At 39.8% G+C, this 24,783-nt stretch overlaps 1 protein-coding gene and 1 pseudogene across 4 annotated transcripts in view; one reads left to right on the plus strand and one right to left on the minus strand.

Annotated features, from left to right (window-relative positions):
• The window catches only part of LOC105532463, a 19,029-nt pseudogene extending 18,490 nt beyond the window's left edge, over positions 1-539 (minus strand).
• CDK19 (cyclin-dependent kinase 19) overlaps positions 1-24,783 on the plus strand; it is a 237,785-nt gene that overhangs the window by 201,266 nt on the left and 11,736 nt on the right. For 3 of the 4 annotated variants that reach the window (XM_011970639.1, XM_011970637.1, XM_011970635.1), the window contains 8 exons: positions 1,645-1,702; positions 8,189-8,320; positions 14,339-14,482; positions 14,639-14,708; positions 17,928-18,000; positions 18,377-18,474; positions 19,120-19,198; positions 19,914-20,180. In XM_011970639.1, the coding sequence (XP_011826029.1) occupies positions 1,645-1,702; positions 8,189-8,320; positions 14,339-14,482; positions 14,639-14,708; positions 17,928-18,000; positions 18,377-18,474; positions 19,120-19,198; positions 19,914-20,180 (921 nt within the window). The remainder of the gene's footprint in view (positions 1-1,644; positions 1,703-8,188; positions 8,321-14,338; positions 14,483-14,638; positions 14,709-17,927; positions 18,001-18,376; positions 18,475-19,119; positions 19,199-19,913; positions 20,181-24,783) is intronic. The other variant, XM_011970636.1, reaches the window with a different exon arrangement.

A 24,783-nucleotide genomic window follows, 5' to 3' on the forward strand; every position in this document is an offset into this window, starting at 1 on the left:
AACTTACTGACTGTAATATAATGGTCCAATTACTTCACTTGGCATTTTAGACTATCCAGAGTCTAGGTTCATCCTACTACTCTTAACGTGAGCCCTTTTCAGAATAAATTTTTTTTTTTTTTTTTTTTTGTGACAGGGTCTTGCTCTGTTACCCAGGCTGGAGTGCAGTGGCGTAATCATGGCTCATGGTAGTACCCTGGTAGCCTCAATCTCCTGGACTCAAGCAATCTTTCCACCTCAGCCTCCTGAGTAGCTGGGATTCCAGGTGCATGCCACCACACTAGGCTATTTTTAAAAATTATTTGTAGAAACAGAATCTCACTATTTTGTGTTTTGCCCAGGCTGGCCTTGAACTCCTAGACTCAGGTGATCCTCCTGCCTCGGCCTCCCAAAGTCCTGGGATAACAGGTGTGAGCCACTGCACCTGGCCGAAGTCAGACTTCTGTGTCTTATGCGTACCTGGTCATATCCTTTTTCCACTCCTTGTGGTGTCCTTGCCCTTCCTCTGCTGTGCCATGATGGTTCCTGTTCATTTTCATATCCGTCTAATGGACACCATTCCCACTTCCATTCCCAATGAACATTTCCCTTAATGGAATCTGTAATTCATCACTTCCTCCTTTGAATTAGTTTTTTTAATGCTTTTTGTTTTCATTGAAACATTTTTAACAATCAGCAAATTGAAAGGGATCTTTAAAGTAATTCAGCTTAATCTTGAACCCAAGACCTCAGTCTTCTCTGTAACTCATACGTGGCACTAGCTTCTAATATTATACAATGCTTCTTAGTTTTCTTTCTACTTACGTAGTAAGCATCTGGAGGTTAGGAACTTGGTTTTTACTGTGCTTTTGTTTTCCCTCTTAAAGCTTGGCATGGTTCTTTATCCTTAGAAGATACTAAAAATACATTTGTTGATTGAATAAATGAATCCAATAAGTTAAAAACACATACATTTTCCTCCGAAGACTTTACAAAGGAGACTCACTCTCTCCCCCTTCCAAAGCCTGTCTCAACAGTTTCTCTGTTTCCAAGTGTCTATAGATAAGGGTGACTGAAAATATGGTAGATACATTTGCAGCCCACTCTTTTCTTTTTATAGTTCTGTATTAGTCTTGGTTTTTATTTTCCTACATCTTGAAATTATATTTGGAATTTCTTTCTTTTGCATGTATGATAGCTGATGCATGAATTTTAATAGAGTTGTTGAATGCTGATCATGTTTTTCTATGATAGTTTAGAAATACTTGGGAAGGAATATTCCATTCAACTTATTCACATGAAGGCGATTATGTTGTGGTTTGAAATTTTATATAAAATTTTTCAACCACATAAACTCTGTGCAGGTTTAAAAATTATTAGTTTTTTCTATGGGATGAATAGAAGGGATAGCTTTAATTGCTTTGTAATTATTTGTATGATATAATTTTGCAAATAAGGTGTGTTTCCATAGCAAGGATGTTTATATAAAGTTAGTGCTGACTTCAATTATGTCAAATGCTTTAACTATGTAGAGGACGCTTAATATTTGATTTAGTTTTGATGAAAATACAGAAATGATTTCTCATATGATAAGAACTTTTGTCCATTTTAGAGCATGTCAAAAGAATAAACATGGTAATTTGAATGCTCTATTTTTATTTCTAGAAACCAGCAAATATCCTAGTAATGGGAGAAGGTCCTGAGAGGGGGAGAGTCAAAATAGGTAGGTAATTATTCCTAAAATAATTTATTTGAAAACTGAAGTTAACTGCAAAGGTGGTTTCCCCTCTTAATGCCCTTATTTGGGTAGTTAATTTTAAATTTACTTTCTCTTATTGTTAGAAAAGATATTGGAAAATGTAGAAAGATAGTCTACAAAACTCCTAGGCTTTTTCCCAAAATAAGATTCTTTAGTTCTAAGTTGAGGTGTCACTGGAAATTGACAAGTAAGTTCATAAAAGCATTCGATTCCCATACAATAACCCAAGCATGTGTTTATGTCACCACCACTGTCCTGCACAGCCACCTTAAATATAATCCTCTAAATCTTACCTTTGTTTCAGGTTTACTAAATATTCTCTTCCTGAATATTTTCCTCCCTACCCTGAGCGAATTCATTTAAACCTTCACAGGTTCTCCCTACGTCACCACACCTGGCCAGCATGTCTTGAGCCAAGTACTAACATATCTTTGCCAAATGGATATATATGTTTACAGACTCTCTTAGCTACCTCTCTTCAATTAAGGCACTAGCAGGAATCTTATTTGTATATTAAGATTTCCTTTGTAATCCTGAATGTTCTAAAAAATAATCAGCATCATTTATACCTATTACATATTTGGGGAGAAGATGAGCTAATAAATGCTTTATTCTAATTTCTTTTTTGAGACAGGAGTCTCTCTCTGTTGCCCAGGCTGGAGTGCAATGGTATGATCTTAGCTCACTGCAACCTCCGCCTCCTGGGTTCAAGCAATTTTCCCTGCCTCAGTCTCCCAAGTAGCTGCGACTCCAGGCTCCCGCCACCGTGCCTGGCTAATTTTTTTTGTGTATTTAATAGAGATGGGGTTTTACCATGTTGGCCAGGCTGGTCTTGAACTCCCGACCTCAGGTGATCTGCTTGCCTTGGCCTCCCAAAGTGCTGGGATTACAGGCATGAGTCACCACGCCCAGCCTATTCTAATTTCTTTTACTAGAAATTATATTTATTGAAAGTTGAATGCTTTTTAGAAATATGTTAAAATGTATTCATCAGCCTGATTTCTTTGCTATTAGAATATACCATGCTAAAGGTGATGGAAAATTGTGCTCAGTTGACCCGCTACAAATTCATGCTGCCCTATTTCAAGCCTGCCCTGCTGTTTGGTTTTCTACTTCTTCAGTTAACTCCCTAGCCCAGTTGCTAAAGAAGCTGTTCTAAACCAACCCTGTTCTTTAAACACCTCTATCCTAAATTTGCTGAGATTATCAGATTCATTCAAAAGTTTGATGTTAATTAAGTAGCTGGTGGCTTTCTTTCTCTTCCCTCCTCCACTTCCACCATACTTTCTCACTTGTCTCTATTTTTATTTTACTCTTGCACACCTTTTCTTGGGGGCATTTATTGAGTTCCTATTTTTTGCCAGATACAGGTGAAAGGGAGGTAAAGGATGGTCTCTTCTGTGAGAGACAGTAAAATGAACAGTTTACTATACATTGCAATAGGTACTTTCATATGTTACCTCATTTATTTTACACAACCACCCTCTGAAGATAAGGAAGACAATATTTAGAGAGGTTGTAGCTTCCTCAGCCTGTCAAAGCTAGAACTTGAATTCCAAGTCCTGAGGCTCTTTCCCTACAAACATCCCTGCGTAGTGATATCAGAGCTGTCTGGTGTGACCTCACTGACCTCTACTCTTTGGCTGTACAGCCCTGCCCTTGAGAAAGCCTCTATGAAAGAGAGACTTTCCCTTCCTAAGTCCTATCTACTAGTGCCCTTCGTAGCTTCTAAATGTCTTCCTACCTTAATTAAACTCCTCATAGTACTGCCATTTTCCCCTTCTCAAGTTCCTCTTTTTCACCTTTAAACCTTCATCGTCCTCTTCCCAATTTAAAATAAATCTTGTATCTATCTTGTTTTCTTTAGCACTTGTTCTATTCATTTCCCTTTTTGTTCCTCTACTTTTAGAACACATGATGTTCTACTTACTCTAATTTATTATAATTTGGCCTCTAATTCTATCCCTCTATCAAAAGTCCTCTCTGAAAGGACACCTGTGACCTCTGCCTTACCAAATCAAGTGGCCTGTGTTAATCACCTCTCTCCTTTACTGCAGTAAACCATTTGTTCTTCTGACAGTCTGGCTTTGAGGGTGTCTTCTCCCTTGGTCTATATGACATACCATAATTCAGTTTTTCTGCCTCCCACTTTTGCTGTGACTTTGCATTTTATTCATTCTTGCCTCTTACTCCTACTAACCTATTGTTTCCAGGCACTGGCTTAGGACATGGCCTTCCTCTAAAATTACTTCTTTAGGAAATTGATAAGTTGTGGCCTCAGGATCATGGATTTATGAAAATAATTCTAAGATCTTGATGCCAGAGTCTAATCTCTCACCCTAGCTGAAGTCTTTATTTCTATTTGAATATCTTGCTGGTAACTTACCCTCCATTGTCCCAAACCAAATTCATCATCATCATCTTGTCTTCCCCTTGTTTGTTCCATTCGTCACCTTTCTCCCAGTCACCCAAATCTAATTTCTTCTCTTAGTACTCCTTAACATAAAATTCTGTACTCTGGCCGGGCCACTTAGTTACCTCACGATTAAGAGTTTTAAGATTGTAATTCTACCAAGATTAGGGATAAAACCAGGGTTAAAAATAAGAAATAATTAATGATAAAGATCTAGTGGACAATCGAGATAGTTTATTAAATGGATTTTAAATTTTGTTTTAGTAGCCACTATTTTTTTTTAAACATTAGTAATACTGATGCCTATGCCTAATGGTTTGATACAGGGTTCTTTTTTGGCTTAAAATAAAAGGATAGTTGGGCTGGGCATGGTGGCTCATGCCTGTAATCCCAGCACTTTGAGAGGCCAAGGTGGGCATATCACGAGATAAAGAGATCGAGACCATCTGGCCAACATGGTGAAACCCCGTCTCTACTGAAAATACAAAAATTAGCTGGGCATGGTGGTGTGTGCCTGTAATCCCAACTACTTGGGAGGCTGAGGCAGGAGAATCGCTTGAACGCAGGAGGCGGGGGTTGCAGTGGGCCGAGATAGCACCACTGCACTCCAGCCTGGACAACAGAGCAAGACTCCATATCCAGGGGGCGGTGGTGGGGCAAGGGAGTGGGTAAGAAAAGGATAGTTGCATGGAAAACACATTTTGCCCTTTGCTATATCTGAGCCTTCCCATTCTCAGCAACCTAAAAACTTCCCAGGCCTTACCTAAAATGCTTATTGCCTTCCTCTTTTGCTGTTCAAAATAATTCATCCTTCAGGATCCAGCCCAAGTCCCACTTTCAATTTAGTCTGCTTTTACAAATGTTTATTGTACATTGTTCCAGATAACATAATAAAGGAGAAATACACCTTCCCCCAGGGAACTTAGCATCTAGTAGAAACCGGTAACAACTTCCTTTATTCTCACAGTACTTACCACTTTTTTGCTTCTACTATGTATATTTTGTCATCTCACCTTCATGTAAGTTCCTTAGTGGTAGACCTTGTTTGTTGCTGCTTTTCATCATTTGATACTAATTAGCACCCACACCAGAATTTTACTACCCTTATCCGTGAACTGAAACAATTTCATCCATGTGTAATTTTAGAAAGTCAACTGTTATAGTAATCTTTAGGCTAATTACCTTTTGTCTAAATTAGTAATTATTTGAAAAGGAGTTTGAAACTCTTTTAAAGTTCATAAAATACATGGGAATTATTTTTTAAAGTATCTATTTTTTCCTTCTGGCCTTGATTTCATCTGTGAGTGAATATATGAGGCTTAGGTAAAACTTAGGAGGTAGAGAATAACGGGAGAAATATTGGCTTTAGCTAACTTCACTTTAAAATGTTTTCCAATGGATGAAACAGCATTCCGTCATATTACTTTGTGTCATCAATGACAATTAGCATTTATTAAATATATAAAACAGTGCCTTGAATATTGTGTAATATTGTAGAATAATAGGTGTAATATTGGTAGAATGAACTTGAATATTTTTGTTTGGTATAGGGAAATGTAGTTTAAAAAGAATAGGCATCAGCACAGGCTTCCTTTGGATAGCTTTAGTTTTTAAGAGCTCGATACTCCAAAGCATTCTCAAAACAGTCTTACAAATTATTCAAAATCCAAAGAAACAGAATCACTACAGGCTGGGCTCAGTGGCTCATGCCTGTAATCCCAGTCCTTTGGGAGGCTGAGGCAGGCAGATCACTTGAGGTCAAGAGTTCATGACCAGCCTGGCCAACCTGGTGAAACCCCATCTCTACTAAAATACAAAAATTAGCCAGGCGTGGTGGCACGTGCCTGTAATCCCAGCTACTGGAGAGGCCGAGGCAGGAGAATCACTTGAACCGAGGAGGTAGAGGTTGTAGTGAGCTGAGATGGCACCACAGCACTCCAGCCTGGGCAACAGAGTGAAACCCCATCTCAAAACAGAAACAACAAAACAAAAACCCAAACTTTCTATAAATTAAAACGATTTTTTGCCTATTCTGCTATGTAAATGTAAATTACAATTTTAATGTATGTTATACCATAGCACATTAGTTTTAGATTAAATGACACTCTGTGGTTGAAAATTTTATGTGCATTTATGCATTTTATAGTACACTGGGACCCCTTATACTATCAAAATTGGTTATATATATATTATGTATTCAAATTACAGAGGCTTATTCTTGTGACTTTGCCTTTGTGACTTGCAATTATCATGTGTATAATTTGTTGGATGTCAGATTTAGTAGTTAAGAAGGTAACTCCTAAATTATAACATGGTTTTTGTTTGAGTACCGGCATCTTTATTTACTATCCCTGTGACCATAGACAAGTCATTTAACTGCTTTGGGCCTTAGATTCTTCATCTCTGAAATAGGGAGCAAAATACTGATTAAACCAGTATTCTTATGAGGATTCAATGAGGTGAAATATGATGTATATGAAAGCCGTTTGTAAACTGCAAAGGACTTTGTAGATAAAAGGTATTTATTATTTATGATATCTTAAGAAAATTAGTTTCCAGGATCTTATTGCAGTAGTAATTTTTTTTTTACTACTTTTATATACCCCTAATATTTCAACTGATTAGCTTTGGTTTAGAGCTTTGTTAAATGCTGAATTACAACAAATTATCTTTTATGTGTTCTGTGTATGTTCTTGAAAACATGCATGTGATGTGCTGATTACCATTCAGCAACTGGCTCTCTGGAGCAAAAAATGTCCCAATTTGTAGCATTTGCTGTTTTCCGTGTTGTAGATACTTCTACCATAGCCAATTCCAAATCACCAGTATGCTGTCATTGAATGCAGAATTGGAAAAAGATGTGTATATATCAGCTCTTGTGAGTTTGTTGGATCTGACTGCAGCACACACTGAACTAAGACATAGTCAGGTTTTGTTTGTTTGTTTCGAGACAGAGTCTTGCTCTGTCTCTTGTTTGTTTTGAGACAGTCTTGCTCTGTCACCCAGGCTGAAGTGCAGTGGTGCAGTCTCAGCTCACTGCAACCTCTGCCTCCTGGGTTCACGTGATTTTCCTGCCTCAGCCTCCTGAGTAGCTGGGACTACAGGTGCATGCCACCACACCCAGCTAATTTTTGTATTTTTAGTAGAGATGGGGTTTCACCATGTTGGCCAGATGGTCTTGATTTCTTGACCTCATGATCCTCCTGCCTTAGCCTCCCAAAGTGGTGGAATTACAGGTGTGAGCCACCACGCCTGGCCACAGTCAGTTTTTAGATGTGTAAGCATACAGAAGTCATCATCAATCAGGGAGACTTTTGAATTGTTTTATATTTCAAAAACACTTAAGAACCTTTTTATAACTGTCTGTGAATGCCAGGAATCTGAAGTCAGACCTGGATTCTAATTCTGCCTCTGCACTTACTAGCTGTGTGACCTTAGGCAAATCAGATTATCTTTTTTCGGGGGCAGGGGATGGAGTCTCACTCTGTCACCCAGGCTGGAGTACAGTGGTGTGATCTTGGCTCACTGCAACCTCCACCTCCTGGGTTCAAGCAGTTCTCCTGCCTCAGCCTCCCAAGTAGCTGGGATTACAGTCGTGCACCACCATGCCCAGCTAATTTTTGTATTTTTAGTAGAGATGGTGTTTCACCATGTTGTGCAGGCGGTCTGTAACTCCTGACCTCAGGTGATCCGCCCACCTCGGCCTCCCAAAGTGCTGGGATTATAGGCGTAAGCCACCGCGCCAGCCCAGAATATCTTTAAGCTTCAATTTCTTCATCAGTAAAACCGGCACAATAATAGTATCTACTTCTGATGGTAGATAGTAAAGGTAAATGAAGTAATTCCTTTCTGGCACCTGGTGTAGACCTCTGGTTAAAAAGGGAGGAAAAGGATTGCTTTATAAGGTCAGCAGCTATTGTTGTCAACCTTGCATGGCTCTAATAATGCATGTCAAACTGAATTTTACACTTGATCTTAGCCAAAAGGGCGAGAAACGATCAAACTGAATTTTATGTTAATTTATTTTATTTTTTTAGCTGACATGGGTTTTGCCAGATTATTCAATTCTCCTCTAAAGCCACTAGCAGATTTGGATCCAGTAGTTGTGACATTTTGGTATCGGGCTCCAGAACTTTTGCTTGGTGCAAGGCATTATACAAAGGCCATTGGTAAGTTGGTCTAAAATGATTTACTATCTTGGCATCTAACGATCATAAATATAAAATGGTATAATAATAAAGCTACTTGATAAAAACCATTTTATACATTTTTGTAAAAGTCCTATTGTCTTCTGTATTCCTAGATTTCTGGTAGATTTGTATTCTTAACTGTATAGGAGAATATGGTTATTTTAAAAGAAGAAAGCATTTTCTTTCAGAGAATAGAGGTATCAGTATCTGATGCTGTTGAGTTGCTATGGAAACAATAACATGCACATTTTATTTTGTACTTAGTAGCTGTTGATCAGAAGAACTGGAGAGAAGTTTAGAATTGTTTTCTTCACAAAATGAAAAACAAAAACAGGAGTAGTGCAGTATTGGAAAGAACCCCTTCTATTTGGGGAAAAGTTAGTCACATCGTTTAAGCAAGAAGCAATATAACTAATCTTTCTGTCTTGCCATTACGGTTATGAGAATGGCAGTTTCTCCATTAAGGTAGGAAATAGAGTCTGGGTAGATTAGCTGTGCTCAGCATCTTGCCATCTCATCAAGTCAAAAAAAAACTGAGTAAGAAAATCTGTTGTAAACACACTCTCTGTAGGATTTAAAGTCTGCCTCAGAACAGTGGCTTCAGAGATTTGCTACCTGGTGACTGCAGTATCCTCAGACGGCCCAGCTGCAAATGGTGGGAGTCATTAGGAGCTGACCCTCCTCAAACCTAGAGATTTCTTTAAAGGAAGGAAAAGAAGAGAGTAGGGCAGAGTACACTGTAGCTGTTAGAAGGGCTAGTTCTACAAGGTATCCAAATTTCCTAAGTATATTTCTTTAAATTTTCCTTATTGAATTTTCTGTTTACTGGCATTAGTTGCGTATCAGTTTTGGCTACCTTTAGCTGCTTTTGTTGAATTCTATTTAATAAAGGGACTGCAAGTATAAAGTTATTAAAAATAGACAAGCACAATCCTTTCTCTGCTAAACAAGCTTATGAAAAACCTGGTGACATCCAAAGAGCTGCAAAGGAAATTCTCACATTTGGAAAGATTAGACCGATAATTAGCCTACTCATGGGTTAAAGAAAGAAAACAAAAATTAAAATATAGTAAGTCCTCATTCATCAAGACGTCTGATTTCTGCAAAACTCAGACACCAGAGCACATTTAGATTTTGTCCAGAGACAGAGACTCTAGGACAGTGCTGGGACATTGTAAATTACTGATAAATGCTGCTGAATAGTTTTGTTAAATTAGTGAAAAATCCTCTGAGTAGACCGGTATGTGTTTGACAGTAGAGGAATGTGAGAGTGACATCAGACCCCTACCTGTGCAGCTGGGCCTCTGGTAAGGCAGCAGAGCAGAGGCTACCAAGGCCAGGTGTCGTCAGTGGGCAATGGCAGCTGTCTGCAAAAGGTGAGGAAAGAACTACGGACAGCAGTGGAAGGGAGGGAATGGCCCTGAGAGTGAGGAGCTAACACCAGAGCCTGCCTGTGTACATTCTAACCAGTGATTTTTACTATGGAGCTGTATTTCTGAGACTTCTAGAATTGTAAGTTTGTTTTTTCTGTCATTTAGGTCTCTCCTTACCCACTGTTGAAAACAGTCAAATCCCTTAAACAACCTCAGAAGGAACCAGAGGATAGGAAGAGACTGAAAGTAAGCCAGGGAAGGAAAGAGTGTTAGTTGAAAGTAACAGGTGATGCCTTAGAACAGGTTAATGACAGATAACCCAGGGCACGAGGAAGGGAGAAGAGGATGCAGTCTCCGCAGAAATCCATATGCCTTAGGCTTAATCCAAACACCAGGACAGTCTATATCTAGAAGGGAGATTTCCATTAGGAAAAGGCACATTCAGTCAAAACCTTCTGTTAAGCTAAATGACTCTCCACCAATGTCTGTCCCACTCTCAGAGAATCTAACACAGCAGGTCCATGCCCTTAGGTAGGTGATTCTGTTGTGCGTGACCCATATACTTTGAGAGCCCACACTCTGAGAAGCACAGTTTTATGAATATTTTCTGATTTACTTTTCTCTTGTTGAAATGAAAATAGATGCTTTTAAAAAATAAATGTATTGGATATGAATTGAAAACCAATTATACTTCTTATTCCTCAGGGTAAGGAAAAATGAAATTGAATTTTAACTGGCTTGTAACTTACTTGCTCAGTAAATGAAATTTACCCCTTAAAGATAAAAACATAATCACTAATTTCTAATTTTAGTCAGTTCCTAATTACCCATTCTGGATAGAAGGTAGGAGAAAGTTAAGACAGAAAGAAAGAATAATGCCCAAATCAGATATCTTAGGGCTTCAAATATGTTAATAGCAGACATTTATAGGTACATACTTACTCACTTTTTCATACTCTTCTCCATACATGGTCCGTGTTAGAAATGAGTACTTAGGGACGGGCAAGGTGCCTCACGCCTGTAATCCCAGCACTTTGGGAGACCAAGGCAGATGGATCACTTGAGGTCAGGAGTTCAAGACCAGCCTGGCCAATGTGGTGAATTCCTGTCTCTACCAAAAATACAAAAATTAGCCGGGTGTGGTGGCACACACCTGTAATCCCAGTACTCAGGAGGCTGAAGTGAGAGAACTGCTTGAATCCAGGAGGCAGAGGTTGCAGTGAGCCGATAGCGCACCACTGCCCACCTGCCTGGGTGACAGGGCAAGTCTCTGTCGAAAAAAGAAATGAGTACTTTGATTCAGGGCATAGAAAAAAGAGAGTTTGATCATTTGATATCGGTGGAGGTTTATGGAGTGACATTTAGTGGGGGAGGGGAGTGGCAGTGATGGTGGCAGCAGTGTTGGGGTGGGTGTGTGTATGTGTGTGTCAGGAGAACAAGTCATTGATAGAGGAAAGAAACCTGAAAAATAGCTACAGATGGTGCAGGAGCCAGATGGCCTTTTGACATTGCAGGCTAATAGGAAGCAGAAACCCTTTGAATTTATTGCCACCTGCTATCTGAGGTTTCTTATCTTAGCAGTTCACTGGGAACTCAAGACCCTGGCTCTTGTCCTTTGGATGGAGGACAAACCAGGAATTGGTGTGACCAGGCATATGCAGTAGTAGTCCTGGTAGACTGCATAGTAGAGGCGGTAATGAGGAAGAGAGATGGGACCATCAGAGGCAGCCATATCAGGGGGAAGAGTGACAACCAATATGACATGAGAGAGAGAAAAGAATTCAGAAATGGACACTGAGCAGTATTATTCTTCTACTCTGTAGTGATGGATGTTCATCATGATGATGACCTTGCTGCATCATTAAGGAGGATTACATTGTGTTTTATAGCCTCTTATGGTGGCAGGCAATGGTGTAATTAAAAAATGGTTGTTGAAGGAATATGTTTCCATTATCCAAAAGGCTAAATTATGTGGAAGGAAACTGTACCTGAATGTGGTCAAATAAGTAAGGCATTACTGTATGGATTTTTCCATTTGGCAATTCGTTTCAGGAGAGAGCATTCTGATATGTCTTCTAGCTAATGGATATACAGTAGTCCTCACTTACCAGGTGGGAATATGTTCCAAGACCCCCCGAGGGGATGCCTGAAACTGCAGATAGCACCAAACCCTGTATATAGTGTTTCTTTGATCTGATAACCCAGACGACCACTAAGTGACTAACCAGCAGGTAGTGAGTATAAAGTGTGGATGAACAGAGAGATGATTCACATCCCGGGAAGATGGAGAGAATAGCATGAAATTTCATCACACTGCTCAGTATGGTACACAATTTAAAACTTATAAATTGTTTATTTCTGGAATTTTCCAGTTAGTATTTTCGAACTGCAGTGGTTGACTGCAGGTAACTGAAACTGGAAGGCAAAAACTTGGATGAGGAAGGAATAGTGTAATTAACCTTTTTCCTTGTTTAGCTCATCGCAGAATGTGATCCCCATATTTAATAGGCTACTAAACGCAGTACTTTTTTATCCCTGTACCATAGTTTTTTGTTTTTTCCGAGATGGTGTTTTGCTCTGTCGCCCAGGCTGGAGTGCAGTGGCGTGATCTTGAGTCTCTGCAACCTCCGCCCCCTGGGTTCAAGGGATTCTTTTGCTTCAACCTCCCAAGTAGCTGAGACTACAGGCGTACATCACCACACCTGGCTAATTTTTGTATTTTTAGTAGAGATGGGGTTTCATCATGTTGGCCAGGATGGCCTCGAACTCCTGGCCTCAAGCGATCCACCCGCCTTGGCCTCCCAAAGTGCTGGGATTACAGGTGTGAGCCACCGTGCCCGACCTATACCATAGTTTTTGAATTTTTATCTTTTATTTTATTTATTTATTTATTTATTTATTTGATATGGAGTTTCTCTCTTGTTGCCCAGGCTGGAGTGCAGTGGCGCGATCTCCGCTCACTATAACTTCCACCTCCCAGGTTCAAACAATTCTCCTGCCTCAGCCTTCCAAGTAGCTGGGATTACAGGCATGGGCCACCACGCTTAGCTAATTTTGTGTTTTTAGGAGAGACAAGGTTTTACCATGTTGGTCAGAACTCCTGACCTCAGGTTATCTGCCTGCCTCAGCCTCCCAAAGTGCTGGGATTACAGGCGTGAGCCACCACACACAGACTGTCTTCTTTTTAAAAAATATTTACTAAATGGCATTTAAGTGGGCAAGTCTCACTAAAGTTAATTCACTTACACATTTGTCAAAGCATTGTGAATATAATATTGTAGTCTCAGAATATAAGCTGCAGTCTTTCAGTGTGTAAATTTTAATAGAATAATCTATGACTGGTGATTTTAGATAGTTAATAAAACCTCTAAAGATGCCTAACTTTATCCTGAGGGGTGGGGTGGATGTGGGGTAGCATATAAGTGAATATGTTTAAGTAAGATCTATGTCATGCAGTACTATATATAGTATTATTTATGAGCTTCTAGAGCAATTTGTTGAAAAAGCTGAAGCTAGGAGTCTTTGAGACAAAAGTTTTTTCCCCAATTCTTTTTATTTTATTTTATTTTTTGAGACAGAGGCTTGCTCTGTTGCCCAGGGTGGAGTGTAGTGGTGCAATCTGAGCTCACTGCAACCTCTGCCTCCTGGATTCAAGTGATTCTTCTGCATCTACCCCCTGAGTACTGGGACTACAGGCACATGCCACCACACCTGGCTAAGTTTTTGTATTTTTAATAGAGATAGGGTTTCACCATGTTGGTCAGGATGGTCTCGAACTCCTGACCTCAAGTGATCCACTCACCTCGGCCTCCCAAAGTGCTGGGATTACAGGCATGAGCCACCGCGCCCATCCTCCCCAGTTCTTTTATATGGTCTATACTGTCTGTCTAGACTCAAAACTTGTAAATTCTGCTCTATCATTATACATTGGATGGCTTTAAAAGAATTACATCACTATGTCTGATGATGATATTATTTCAGTATATCAGATCTGAGTATTATGCCTGGTATTAGATTATCAATTGAATACTTTAATGATTAAATTATTCACAGTGGTTAAATATGGTGAGACCTTGTCTCTACAAAACAACTAAAAACTTAGCCAAGTACAGTGGCACACACTCATAGTCTCAACTACTCTGGAGGCTGAGGCAGGAGGATTGCTTGAGCCCAGGAGTTTAAGGCTTCAGGGAGCCATGATTACAGCACTGTACTCCAGCCTGGGTGACAGAGACCCCAAAAACAACAACAAAAAGAGTGGTTAGAAAGACTGCCTAAATCTAAAGAATTTGTTTTTTGCTAAATTGACTTACCCTGTTTATTGTCATCAGAAAATTTACAAGTAAATGTTTTTTTATTATTTGGCTTTCAATCTGTTACATGATGATATAGTTATTTCATGTCATATATATATATACACACACACACACACGTATACATACATATATACACACACATACCCACACATATGTTAAAATACAGAGTACAATAATGTTTTCTTAATGCACTTATTGTACTTTGTATATTGATTTACTGAAAAGTATTTTTATAAGTAGGCTGGGATTATATCTGGGAATTATAACCAAGGAAATATATACAAAAACTTATGTTTCTTCTTTCCTAGATATATGGGCAATAGGTTGTATATTTGCTGAATTGTTGACTTCAGAACCTATTTTTCACTGTCGTCAGGAAGATATAAAAACAAGCAATCCATTTCATCATGATCAACTGGATCGGATATTTAGTGTCATGGGGTTTCCTGCAGGTAATTTATTTTCCTTTTTAAAGTCGTATTTTGAGTCGTATTTCAAAATCATTTCTTCTCAAAAGCAAAATTTAATGTATATTTATAAACTGACATAATTAGGAGATTTTAAATTAACACATTATTTTCTATAACAATATTTAATTTTTTTGTAAGATAAAGACTGGGAAGATATTAGAAAGATGCCAGAATATCCCACACTTCAAAAAGACTTTAGAAGAACAACGTAAGTAATTCCACACAGTCCTAGTCTTTTTGTGCTGCTGTAAAAAAATACCTTAGACTGGGTGATTTATAAACAACAGGAATTTGTTTTCTCCCAGGCCTTGAGGCTGGAAAATCCAAGGTCAAGGCACTGGCATGTTTGGAGTCCCATGAAGGTTGTTTTCTGCTTCCAAGGTGGCGCCTTGTTGCTGTGTCCTCACATAGATAGAAGGGCAAAAAGGGGCAGATGCTGTGTGATGCCTCTTTTACAAGGCATTAGTCCCACTCCTGAAAGCAAAGCCCTCGATTCTGGAAGGCCTTATCTTCTAACACTGTTGCATTGGGAATTTAAGTTTCAACAACGTGAATTTTGGAGGGGACATAAACATTCAAACCATAGTGCACATTAATTATAGGTAGTAATTTCAATGAGAATAGTTAATCTTTTTAAAAAACATATGTAGATTGTTATTTAAACTAGAAACTGAGATTTTAGCATACTAATTATGCCTGTGATTTACAAAAGGTATTCCAGATACCATTAACATATATAGTTCAGGTTTAGGCTGCAGTATTAAAAACTTTTAAGAATGTAAGGGTCAATGGGTAGTTTATGTCTGTTATGTTTTAGCATGAATAAAGGTCTCCGTTCAAGGCCACAGCTGTGGTTTTATTTTTTCTGAGTAATGACTGGTAACTGATATGCTGGACTAGGAAACCTGGAAGGCTGGCAGAAGGAAGAACATGTGGCTTGGAATATGAGTAAAACAAACTGATGAAGGCATTTACTTTGAGCAGAAATGAGATTAAGGGTGATAGCATGTGAGGTGTTTGTTATAAATATGCACACCTACCGAAAATTGTGGAAGAGCTTCTCTATTGGCAACTTACCAGGAAAATTTTAGAACAGGATGGCTTATAGGAACAAAAGCAGACATCATTAAGAGAAATAGAGAATGGCATTGATCATTTCTGACCCCTTTTTCTCACAATCCTTGGTGAGGTCCTTTGCCTGTATCCATCTCTTAAGGACAGTGCTAATATCAAGGTTCTATCCTGGGCCCTCTTCTCACTCTGGATACTTTCCCAGTCAGATGTCATGTTTTGATGGCCACAATTTACCATCAATTATGTGGATAACTCCCAATATGTATCTTTACTCCGTTCACTTTTCCAAGTTTCAAAATCATTTATCTAATTGCCTTATGGAATCCCAACCTGAATGTTCTATAAATTCTTTAAACACCCAAAACCAAACTAGTTATTTTCATTTAACATTGTATGGTACCTTGTTGGCAAGGGTACAGTAAAATGGACATTCCGGCCAGGCACAGTGGCTCACTCATGCCTTTACTCCCCACACTTTGGGAGGCTGAGTCGGGAAGATCTCGAGCCCAGGAGTTTGAAACTAGCCTGGGCAACATAGTTAGACCCTATCTCTATTTTTATTTTTTAAAAATTATTACTCATATGCTACTGGAGAGAATGAGTACTTCTCAAATTTCAGTGTACCTACAAACCACCTGGAGACCTTGTTAAAAATGTAGATTCTAAGTCAGAATCAGGGGTGAGGACTAAGAACCTTCATTTCTAATGCAGGCTCTCAGGTGATGCCCAGGTTGCTGGTAAAGGCTACATTTGTGTAGTGAGATTCTAGAGCACCTAAAAAGGACTTTAAAATGTGCATGCCCTTTGACCTGATAATTCCTGGAATTTATCCTGTGGAAGTAATCAGAGCTGCCACAAATAGATGAGTACTTCTTATATACCAGGGTGGTGCTAAACCCTTTACCGACATTTTTTCCTAAGATCTTCCTAGCAAATCTATAGGATAGGTATAATTACAGTTTCCACTTTTCAGATTCGGAACCTAAGGCTTTCACAGAGGTTAACTAACTTGCCCACGATCACACAATTGGTGAATGACTGAATCAGGGTCTAGGAGGGGTCTCTGAGTCTCATCCGCTAGGCAGTGTCGGCTCCCTGCCATGCGTATCAGATTTAGCTACAACGACTTGTATGCCACAGTTATTATGAAACGAGTAATACCCGTACCAGTAGGAGATAGGCAGCCACTCAATAAGTTTGAAGAGTATTTGACAAGGGAAAATGTTTATGGAACAATATTAAATAAAAAGCTAAGACAATTTTTATAGTAGGATTCCAATTTTATAAAAACAAAGCAAAAATTCCTGTGTTTATACCATGTATGTATATGCCACACACACACACAACGCCAAAGGGACATTATAAAAATTTTGTCAGTGGTTTTTTGGCCACTGAGTGGCTTGATTGTGATTTTAATTTTCTTCCTTATACTTTCTATATTCTGTAATTCTTTTTATCATGAACATATATTAACTATTTTTAGACCTTTTTAATTTGAAATATTTCATATGTAGGAAAGAATATATAATGAAAAAACATATAGTATATTTAGAATAATAAAATGAATACCCCTTTGCTCACCTCTGAACCTAAATTAGAACATCACTAAGATTACTGAAGTACTCTGTGTGCCCCATCTCCCTGTCCACCTCCCTCCGAGAGGATAGACTCTGAGTGTTCTGCATTTGAGTTTATCCTCCCACAGTTTTTATTATAGTTCTAGTCCACATGTTTATGTATCTCTAAAAATTATTGTTCAATTTATTGTCTTTCAACTTTTTATAAATGGTAACATATTATGTATTTTCTTCTGCAACTTGCTTTTTCTCCTCACGTAACCTCGCATATTCGTTTTTACTATTGTATAACATTCCATTCTGTGTATATATAAAAACGTACCCATTTTTCAGTTGATGGACATTTGGGTTGTCTCTCTCTCTCTCTCTCTCTCTCTCTCTATATATATATATATATATATATGACCATTACTAAAAGGCTGCTAAGAACATTTTTATCCATGTATCCTGATATACATGTGCAAAAGCATCCTTTGACTCAGGTTTGTGCCTAGAAATGGAGTTGATGGGTCATAGGCTATACACATTTTCAACACTAATGGTTAATGCATAACTGTTTTCCAAAGGGATTGTAACAGTGTAAACTCTCATGTTGTGTGTGACATTTCCTATTTCTTCACACATTTGCTATTGTTTGGTAATGTGTTCCTTCTTAATCAGAAAAAACAATGTCTTAAACACATACCTTATAGGAAAGCCAATCTTGGAGCTTGTCATTAAAAAATATCAATTGGATGAGCGTTCCCAGTGATGTGTGACTGTGTGTGTCCTTGCAGGTATGCCAACAGTAGCCTCATAAAGTACATGGAGAAACACAAGGTCAAGCCCGACAGCAAAGTGTTCCTCTTGGTAGGTGCTTCTCTCCCAGACTGAAATCTGATTCTCAGCACAACTCTCGCCTTCTGTTTACTCAGCTGTTCCTCCTCTTTAGAAACAAAAGAAATTGTTGGATGCTGGGGCAAAATTAAATATTTTTTGTTGAGATGTCACCCTTGTCTTTCAGCCTTCACTTTAAATGATTTATCAGCAGAAAATGAACTTTAAAAGGGCTTTAATGCTGATGATTTCTGCCAGTTTCACATAAAAGTATGTAATATGCTTAATCTGCAGTGAGCTATACAAAATGTATTTTATATTAATCCTGTTACACAGGAATACAAAAGGCAAGGTGTTGACTTGCAAACAACCTTTTCATGTGCTCTGCATTTCCTGTGTGTCACTCTAGCTTCAGAAACTCCTGACCATGGATCCAACCAAGAGAATTACCTCGGAGCAAGCTCTGCAGGATCCCTATTTTCAGGAGGACCCTTTGCCAACATTAGAGTATGTGTCCCGTCTTTTCTGTGTCCTTTGCTCCAGGCTGAGGAGGTGGCGTGGTGTTTGAAAGCAAGGGAAGCACTTGCTACTGAAGTATTTAACTTTTTCAGCGATGCCACCTAAAGACTGCTCAAGAGAAAGCTTCCACATTTTGAAACAGGCAAAGCTGTAGAGAGGTATGAATGAAAACAAGTATTTTAGGAACGACCATTTGTCAGTTTTATGATGAAAACTAAAGCTGAGAACAGGTAAGACCTTTACAGACCAATTGGCTGGATCAGAAATTCAGCCAAACCAGCAGGTAACAGAAGTTAATCTGTCTTCCAGAGCATGTCCACTGCACTACAAAACCCCTCTACTCCTCCATCCTTTTTACCCCCAAGTATAGACTTTGTGTTTTCATCTATAAGAGGTGCAGTTTTTCTTAAGGCAAATACAAATTAATTTATTTTTGGTGCTAATGAAGTTAGTATAGAGAAACTTCTATGTCCTGTGTGTCAGTTAGCTAGCAGCAGTCAAGATTTGAACACTAGCCACAGATGAAGAGTAGGAAATAAGTGAAGAAAAACAAATTGGAATTTTAAATTAACAAGGTAAGGATATTACAGATTTTAGATCATGATATGTTTTTTTCTTTTTAATGATTTTTAGTGTATTTGCCGGCTGCCAGATTCCATACCCCAAACGAGAATTCCTTAATGAAGATGATCCTGAAGAAAAAGGTGACAAGGTATAAACTGCATTGTATACTTTCACTTCCAAAGAGTGAGGGAGGCCAAAAGATAGCTTAGGTATGATTCCATAATTCCTATATGTTTAACCACCTTTTCTAATATTTAATTAAATTTGAATGTGTCTTATTTTCTGTGGAAGTTTGGGGATTGTAAAGGTACCTTGAAGTTTGAAGTATGACCAGCTCACAGATACCTGAGCTTCCAGTGTATGTCACAGCCAGTTCTACTCCCGGATTCCCACTTCTTGCTCTTTCTGTTTGTTTGGTGTCACTGCCACCCCTTTATGCAGGCTGGCTTTTGCTAGCATCACTCTGTTCTTTCCTCCTAACTGGATATATTGGCTTACTCTCCAGACTGCTCTGCCTTTCCAGAATCATGATTGCAAAGATTTCTTACAGCTGTTTTAATGAGCTATAAGAAAGGTATTTCTGATGTGCCTGTGGCCTTCAGTGAGATGTCTGTGACTGATTTGGAGGATCACTGTGGAGTCTAAATGAACTTCATTGAGAGTCCTGTTTGGGGCTTGGTGCCTTGCCCTTTGGGAACACTGTGTTCCCTGGCTGCTCCATTCTCCGGTCCTCCCCATCACTCTAGTGTCCCACATAGATTGCTCCCCCAGGTTGGTCAGCAGCCGCATGTGCATATCGAATAATTAAAGAAAGTTCCTCTTAATTTGGTTTCATACCAAGCTTGCTTTTTTCCCCTTAAAAGAATCAGCAACAGCAGCAGAACCAGCATCAGCAGCCCACAGCCCCTCCACAGCAGGCAGCAGCCCCTCCACAGGCGCCCCCGCCACAGCAGAACAGCACCCAGACCAACGGGACTGCAGGTGGGGCTGGGGCCGGGGTCGGGGGCACCGGAGCAGGGTTGCAGCACAGCCAGGACTCCGGCCTGAACCAGGTGCCCCCAAACAAGAAGCCACGGCTAGGGCCTTCAGGCGCAAACTCAGGCGGACCTGTGATGCCCTCGGATTATCAGGTACTCCCTGAATGTCTAATGTTCATATGCTTTATGAAGTGGGGAAAAGATTTATCCTAGATCCTTTTAGAGTTAGGTAACACTTAACTCTTACATTTGTGCAACTTGTACAATCCTGTTTCTAGGGCATTCTATGAAGAGGAAGATTTTCATCATATTTCATGTAATTGTAAAATATCTCATATTCTGATTTGTTTATCCTGACACCCTGAGGAGAGGAAGGTAGGGAGGCCAGTGCCCCCATCCTTAAAAAAAAATTTCATCATTTTACCCTTACAGCTGCCTTAGCAGTTTTGGCATATCTGAAAAAGATACATAGATAAGCAATTGAAAAGGGGAAGGGAGTGGTGTCTTACTTTGGACAAAATTAATTGCATTCTTCAGAAAGATATGCTTTTCCTGGGAGGAAGTAGCTACATAGATAAAGAAGAGAAGGGGGCTAAGACTGAGGCTCCTCTGAAATAACTGTTAAGTCTCTTTAGAAATAATTTTGAGACTAGAAAATAATTTTTGTTATGCAGATAAAAAGAAAACACCAATTGCAGTACTAATTCAGGAAATTAGAGGAGCTAAGTCTAAGGATTGGTATTTGGAGAGAGGTAAAAATACCCATTGTGATAACCATAGGAAATTTTGAAAAAAACGTTTTTTTCAAGGTAGTAACAAGTTAAGAAAACATCTAGGAAGAAGCGAAAACTTAAGTTGTTGTTTTTTTTGTTGTTGGTTTTTTTGTTTGTTGGTTTTAAGTTTGGAACCACAGTCCCTCTGGGAACTCTTGCAGATGAGTGCATAGGATAGAGATAATAGAAAACAAAACCTCTGGCAAGGGAACCATAAACTCACTGATAAGGAACTGCAATAAAGAGAAACTTTAACAAGAAAGACATAACAAATAGCTGCATAAACTGCCTTTCCATTTTGAATAGCTCAACAAACTAATGTGTTTCCACACAAGTACTTCTCTGAAAAACTTCTCTTCAGAATATCCCTGCAAGCAGAAGAGTACACAATACTTCCACTTGGTTCCAATTAAACAAATTGAGGCTTCAGTTTGATCTACTAAAAACAGCTTGCCAGCTGGGTAGCAGCACGAGCATATTTGAATTTTGTTATGAAATCTCTCTCCCCCGCCCCGCCAGTTATATGAGCAGCAAATACTATATACTGGTTCATCTTTGTGTCTCTGATTGAATTATACTAACCTGTGTTAAAAAATATTAATTTGCCTAAACACTTGTTAAAGTTGGTAAGGCAGACTTTATTCGAGGCGGGGCCATGGCAGTGCATAAAGGGGCCACTGCAAGAGGGGCTGGCAGTTGGGGAGGAAGACTGGACTCAATTCAGACTCCCACATGACAAGTGGAGATGTATAACCAAAGAGCAGGGTGGGGATCAGTGGATGGAAAGTTCCTGATCCCCACCCTGCTCTGAAGGGAGGCCTGGGTGATAAGCTCTTAAAGGTGGGGGATTTTTGCCAAGCCAGCTTAGCAAGATTCTTGCTCTAACAGGATTCTCCAAAGACAGAGGGAAGCCCAAGGTCGGGCCTAGTCAAGCAGAAGACTCACATAGCTCCATCCAACGCTACCCTGTAAAGCTTCCCTCCAGCGCCTTTGCAGGCAGCCCCTCCCCTGCTGCACTGCCCCAGGCAACAACGTGTTTTCAGACCTTCTGTGATAAACCTGCCTTTCTTACCCAGAACCCTCTTGGTAAAAACCTTGACCTCCCGAGAGGAGCCTGACTACAGCTTTTGTCAAAGGAGGGAGTCTTTGTCACCCAATTATAGACAGATTACTGTATTTCTTTTTTTTTTTTTTCCAAATTCAAAAATTCTTTGAAATGCTTTTCTATGTCCATATTGTTCTGTTTACTTAAAAATAAACCTTTCATAGCTGGGTCCTGATGTCTGTGGAAAAAAACAATAAACCTTCCAACATATCTATTAAATGAATAGATAACTCAACTATTTAATTGGAGAGGCTGGCATGAGGAGCAGCCAGGTGACCCATTACACAGAACTTGCAACTCATACTACCATCTAGGAGCCACGGGAAAAACTTTCTTTTCACCCTCTGCAAGTTTGCTGAAAAATCAGCTCACAAAAGGCAGGTTAATTGGAGAAAACGTCATGGGTGCGACTAGCTAGGGCCAGTGTCTCAGGCAGTCAAGGTTTTTTAACAAGACAGTTCTGGGTAAAGAAAGGCAGATTTATTACAGAAGGTATGAAAACATGTTGTTGCAACAGACAGGACAGCAGAGGAGGGGCTGTCTGCAAAGAGCAGGGGCTGGAAGGAAGTTTACAGGGTCTTGCGGGAGGGAGCTGTGTGCCAAATGAGGTCATCGTGCCCACCAGTTGTTTGTGACTAGCAGTGTCTCAGAACAATTGTTCATTGTTTTTCCCAGCCTGGAGCCCCTTCCTCCTTACTGCTTACTTACCAGGACAGAAAGGCGTACAAACTTGATACCAACGGGCTGAGGGAGGTCCCCAAATGCTGGTGGGGCCTCGACCCCCCCGCTGTGTCCAGGCTCCTAACACCATCGGGAGAAGGAATTAAAGGATGAGTCAAAAATAGTAAAAGTATGGAGATTTATTGCAGAGAGAAAAGTACACGACTCAAGAAAGGGGAGTGTGGGTATACTCAAGAGAGAATCTGGCAGGGGACAGTGGCTCATGCCTGTAATCCCAACACTTTGGGACGCCGAGGTGGGTAGATCACCTGAGGTCAGGAGTTCAAGACCATCCTGGCCAACATGGCAAAACCTCGTCTCTCCTAAAAATATAAAAATTAGCCAGTTGTGGTGGTGCAAGCCTGTAATCCCGGCTACTTGGGAGGCTGAAGCAGGAGAATTGCTTGAACCTGGAAGGCAGAGGTTGCAGTGAGCCAAGATCGCGCCACTGCACTCCAGCCTGGGTGACAGAGTGAGACTCCATCTCAAAAAAATAAATAAATAGAGAGTCATGCAGTCTGGTTTGGGTTTCTATCTTTATGGGTTTCTTTAACCAAAGGGTGGAATATTCATGAAAATTTCTGGAAAATGGTGGAGATTTCTTGGAACTGTGGTGCCACCCATTTTTATGCCAAATATGGGTGTTCTCGGAACTGTCATGGCGCTGGTGAGTGTGTGATTTAGTGTGTTAATGGGCATATAATGATGTCCTAGGTTTTGAAGCAGAAATTCAAAGTGTGTTTCATGTAGTCGTTTTTTTTTGTTTGTTTGGTTGGGTTTTTTTTTTGAGACAGAGTCTCACTGTGTCGCCCAGGCTGGAGTGCAGTTACACGATCTTGGCTCACTACAACCCCCACCTCCCGGGTTCAAGTGATTCTTATGCCTCAGCCTCCCGAGTAGCTGAGACTACAGGCACTCACCACCACTCCTGGCTAATTTGTGTGCGTGTGTGTGTTTGTGTGTTTGTGTTTGTGTATATTTTTTAAAAGTAAAGACAGGGTTTCGCCATGTTGGTCAGGCTAGTCTCAAACTCCTGACCTCAAGTCATCCACCTTTCTTGGCCTCCTAAAGTATTGGGATTACAGACATGAGCCACTGTGCCCGGCCAGAAATTGTCCATTTTTTTATGGTTTAGGGTCAATAGAGTGTGGACAGCCATGTAGAAACATGATTGGACGGAAAGGGTATGATCTGATACTAATAGACTGAGCAGGGAAACCCAGCACAGCCTGTCTGGATTCCTGTTGGCCTCACTGAGCACGCATTCCTGCCTGCGGGTGTGGGGCAGGACCCCCTCTGGAACAGGAGTCTCATGACCTACAGTCAGACAAGGTATGCCAGATCATTTTTTACGGCCAGTTTTTACACAGAAAGGTGGGGGGAAGTTAGAGTAATATTTTTAGGTTTCACAGCTGGTGTTGGGGAAGTGGAGTTCTGGTTTCTATGGCCTGCTTTAGGGAAGGGGAATTCTAATTTCTATGGCTGGCTCTGGGGAGAATGGGACTGTGAGACAAGAGGGCACAAAAAGGTCAGAGAAAAACTTTTGCTCCTGAGGCCTTCATTTTGCGGTATTGTTTTCTGCACCCCAACAGTTCCATTAGTAGAGTTTCAAGGCTTTTGGGCTGCTTCATCAATGTATTGTAAGCAAGTACAGTTAGCACTTTGAAAAGCAGGACATTGGCTTATTTTCTGTCTAAAAAACCCCTTGTCATTAAAAAAGCTATCTAACAGCACATTAGGTTCTTACATGTTTACATTATATTTTATGGCAAAATTGCCCCAAATAACGTGAGTTGAAATAACATTTTTCATAATAAACTTCAAAATAAAACATGTAATTAAAATCTGGAATTTTTAAAGACTTCTGTAATCAACATAACTATTCAGTTGTATAACTTAGGAAGGAGCAAAACTAAGGTGTTTTTTTTGTTTGTTTTGGTTTTTTTTTTTTTTTTTTGAGATGGAGTCTCCCTTTGTCACCCAGGCTGGAGTGCAGTGGTGCCAATCTTGACTCACTACAACCTCTGCCTCCTGGGTTTAAGTGATTCTCCTGCCTCAGCCTCCTGAGTAGCTAGAACTATAGGGACCCACCACCACGCCCGGCTAATTTTTATATTTTTAGTGGAGATGGGGTTTCACCATGTTGGCCAGACTGGTC

This window comes from Mandrillus leucophaeus, unplaced genomic scaffold, assembly GCF_000951045.1.
Source record: "Mandrillus leucophaeus isolate KB7577 unplaced genomic scaffold, Mleu.le_1.0 Scaffold96, whole genome shotgun sequence".
In the NCBI taxonomy this organism is placed as follows: domain Eukaryota; kingdom Metazoa; phylum Chordata; class Mammalia; order Primates; family Cercopithecidae; genus Mandrillus; species Mandrillus leucophaeus.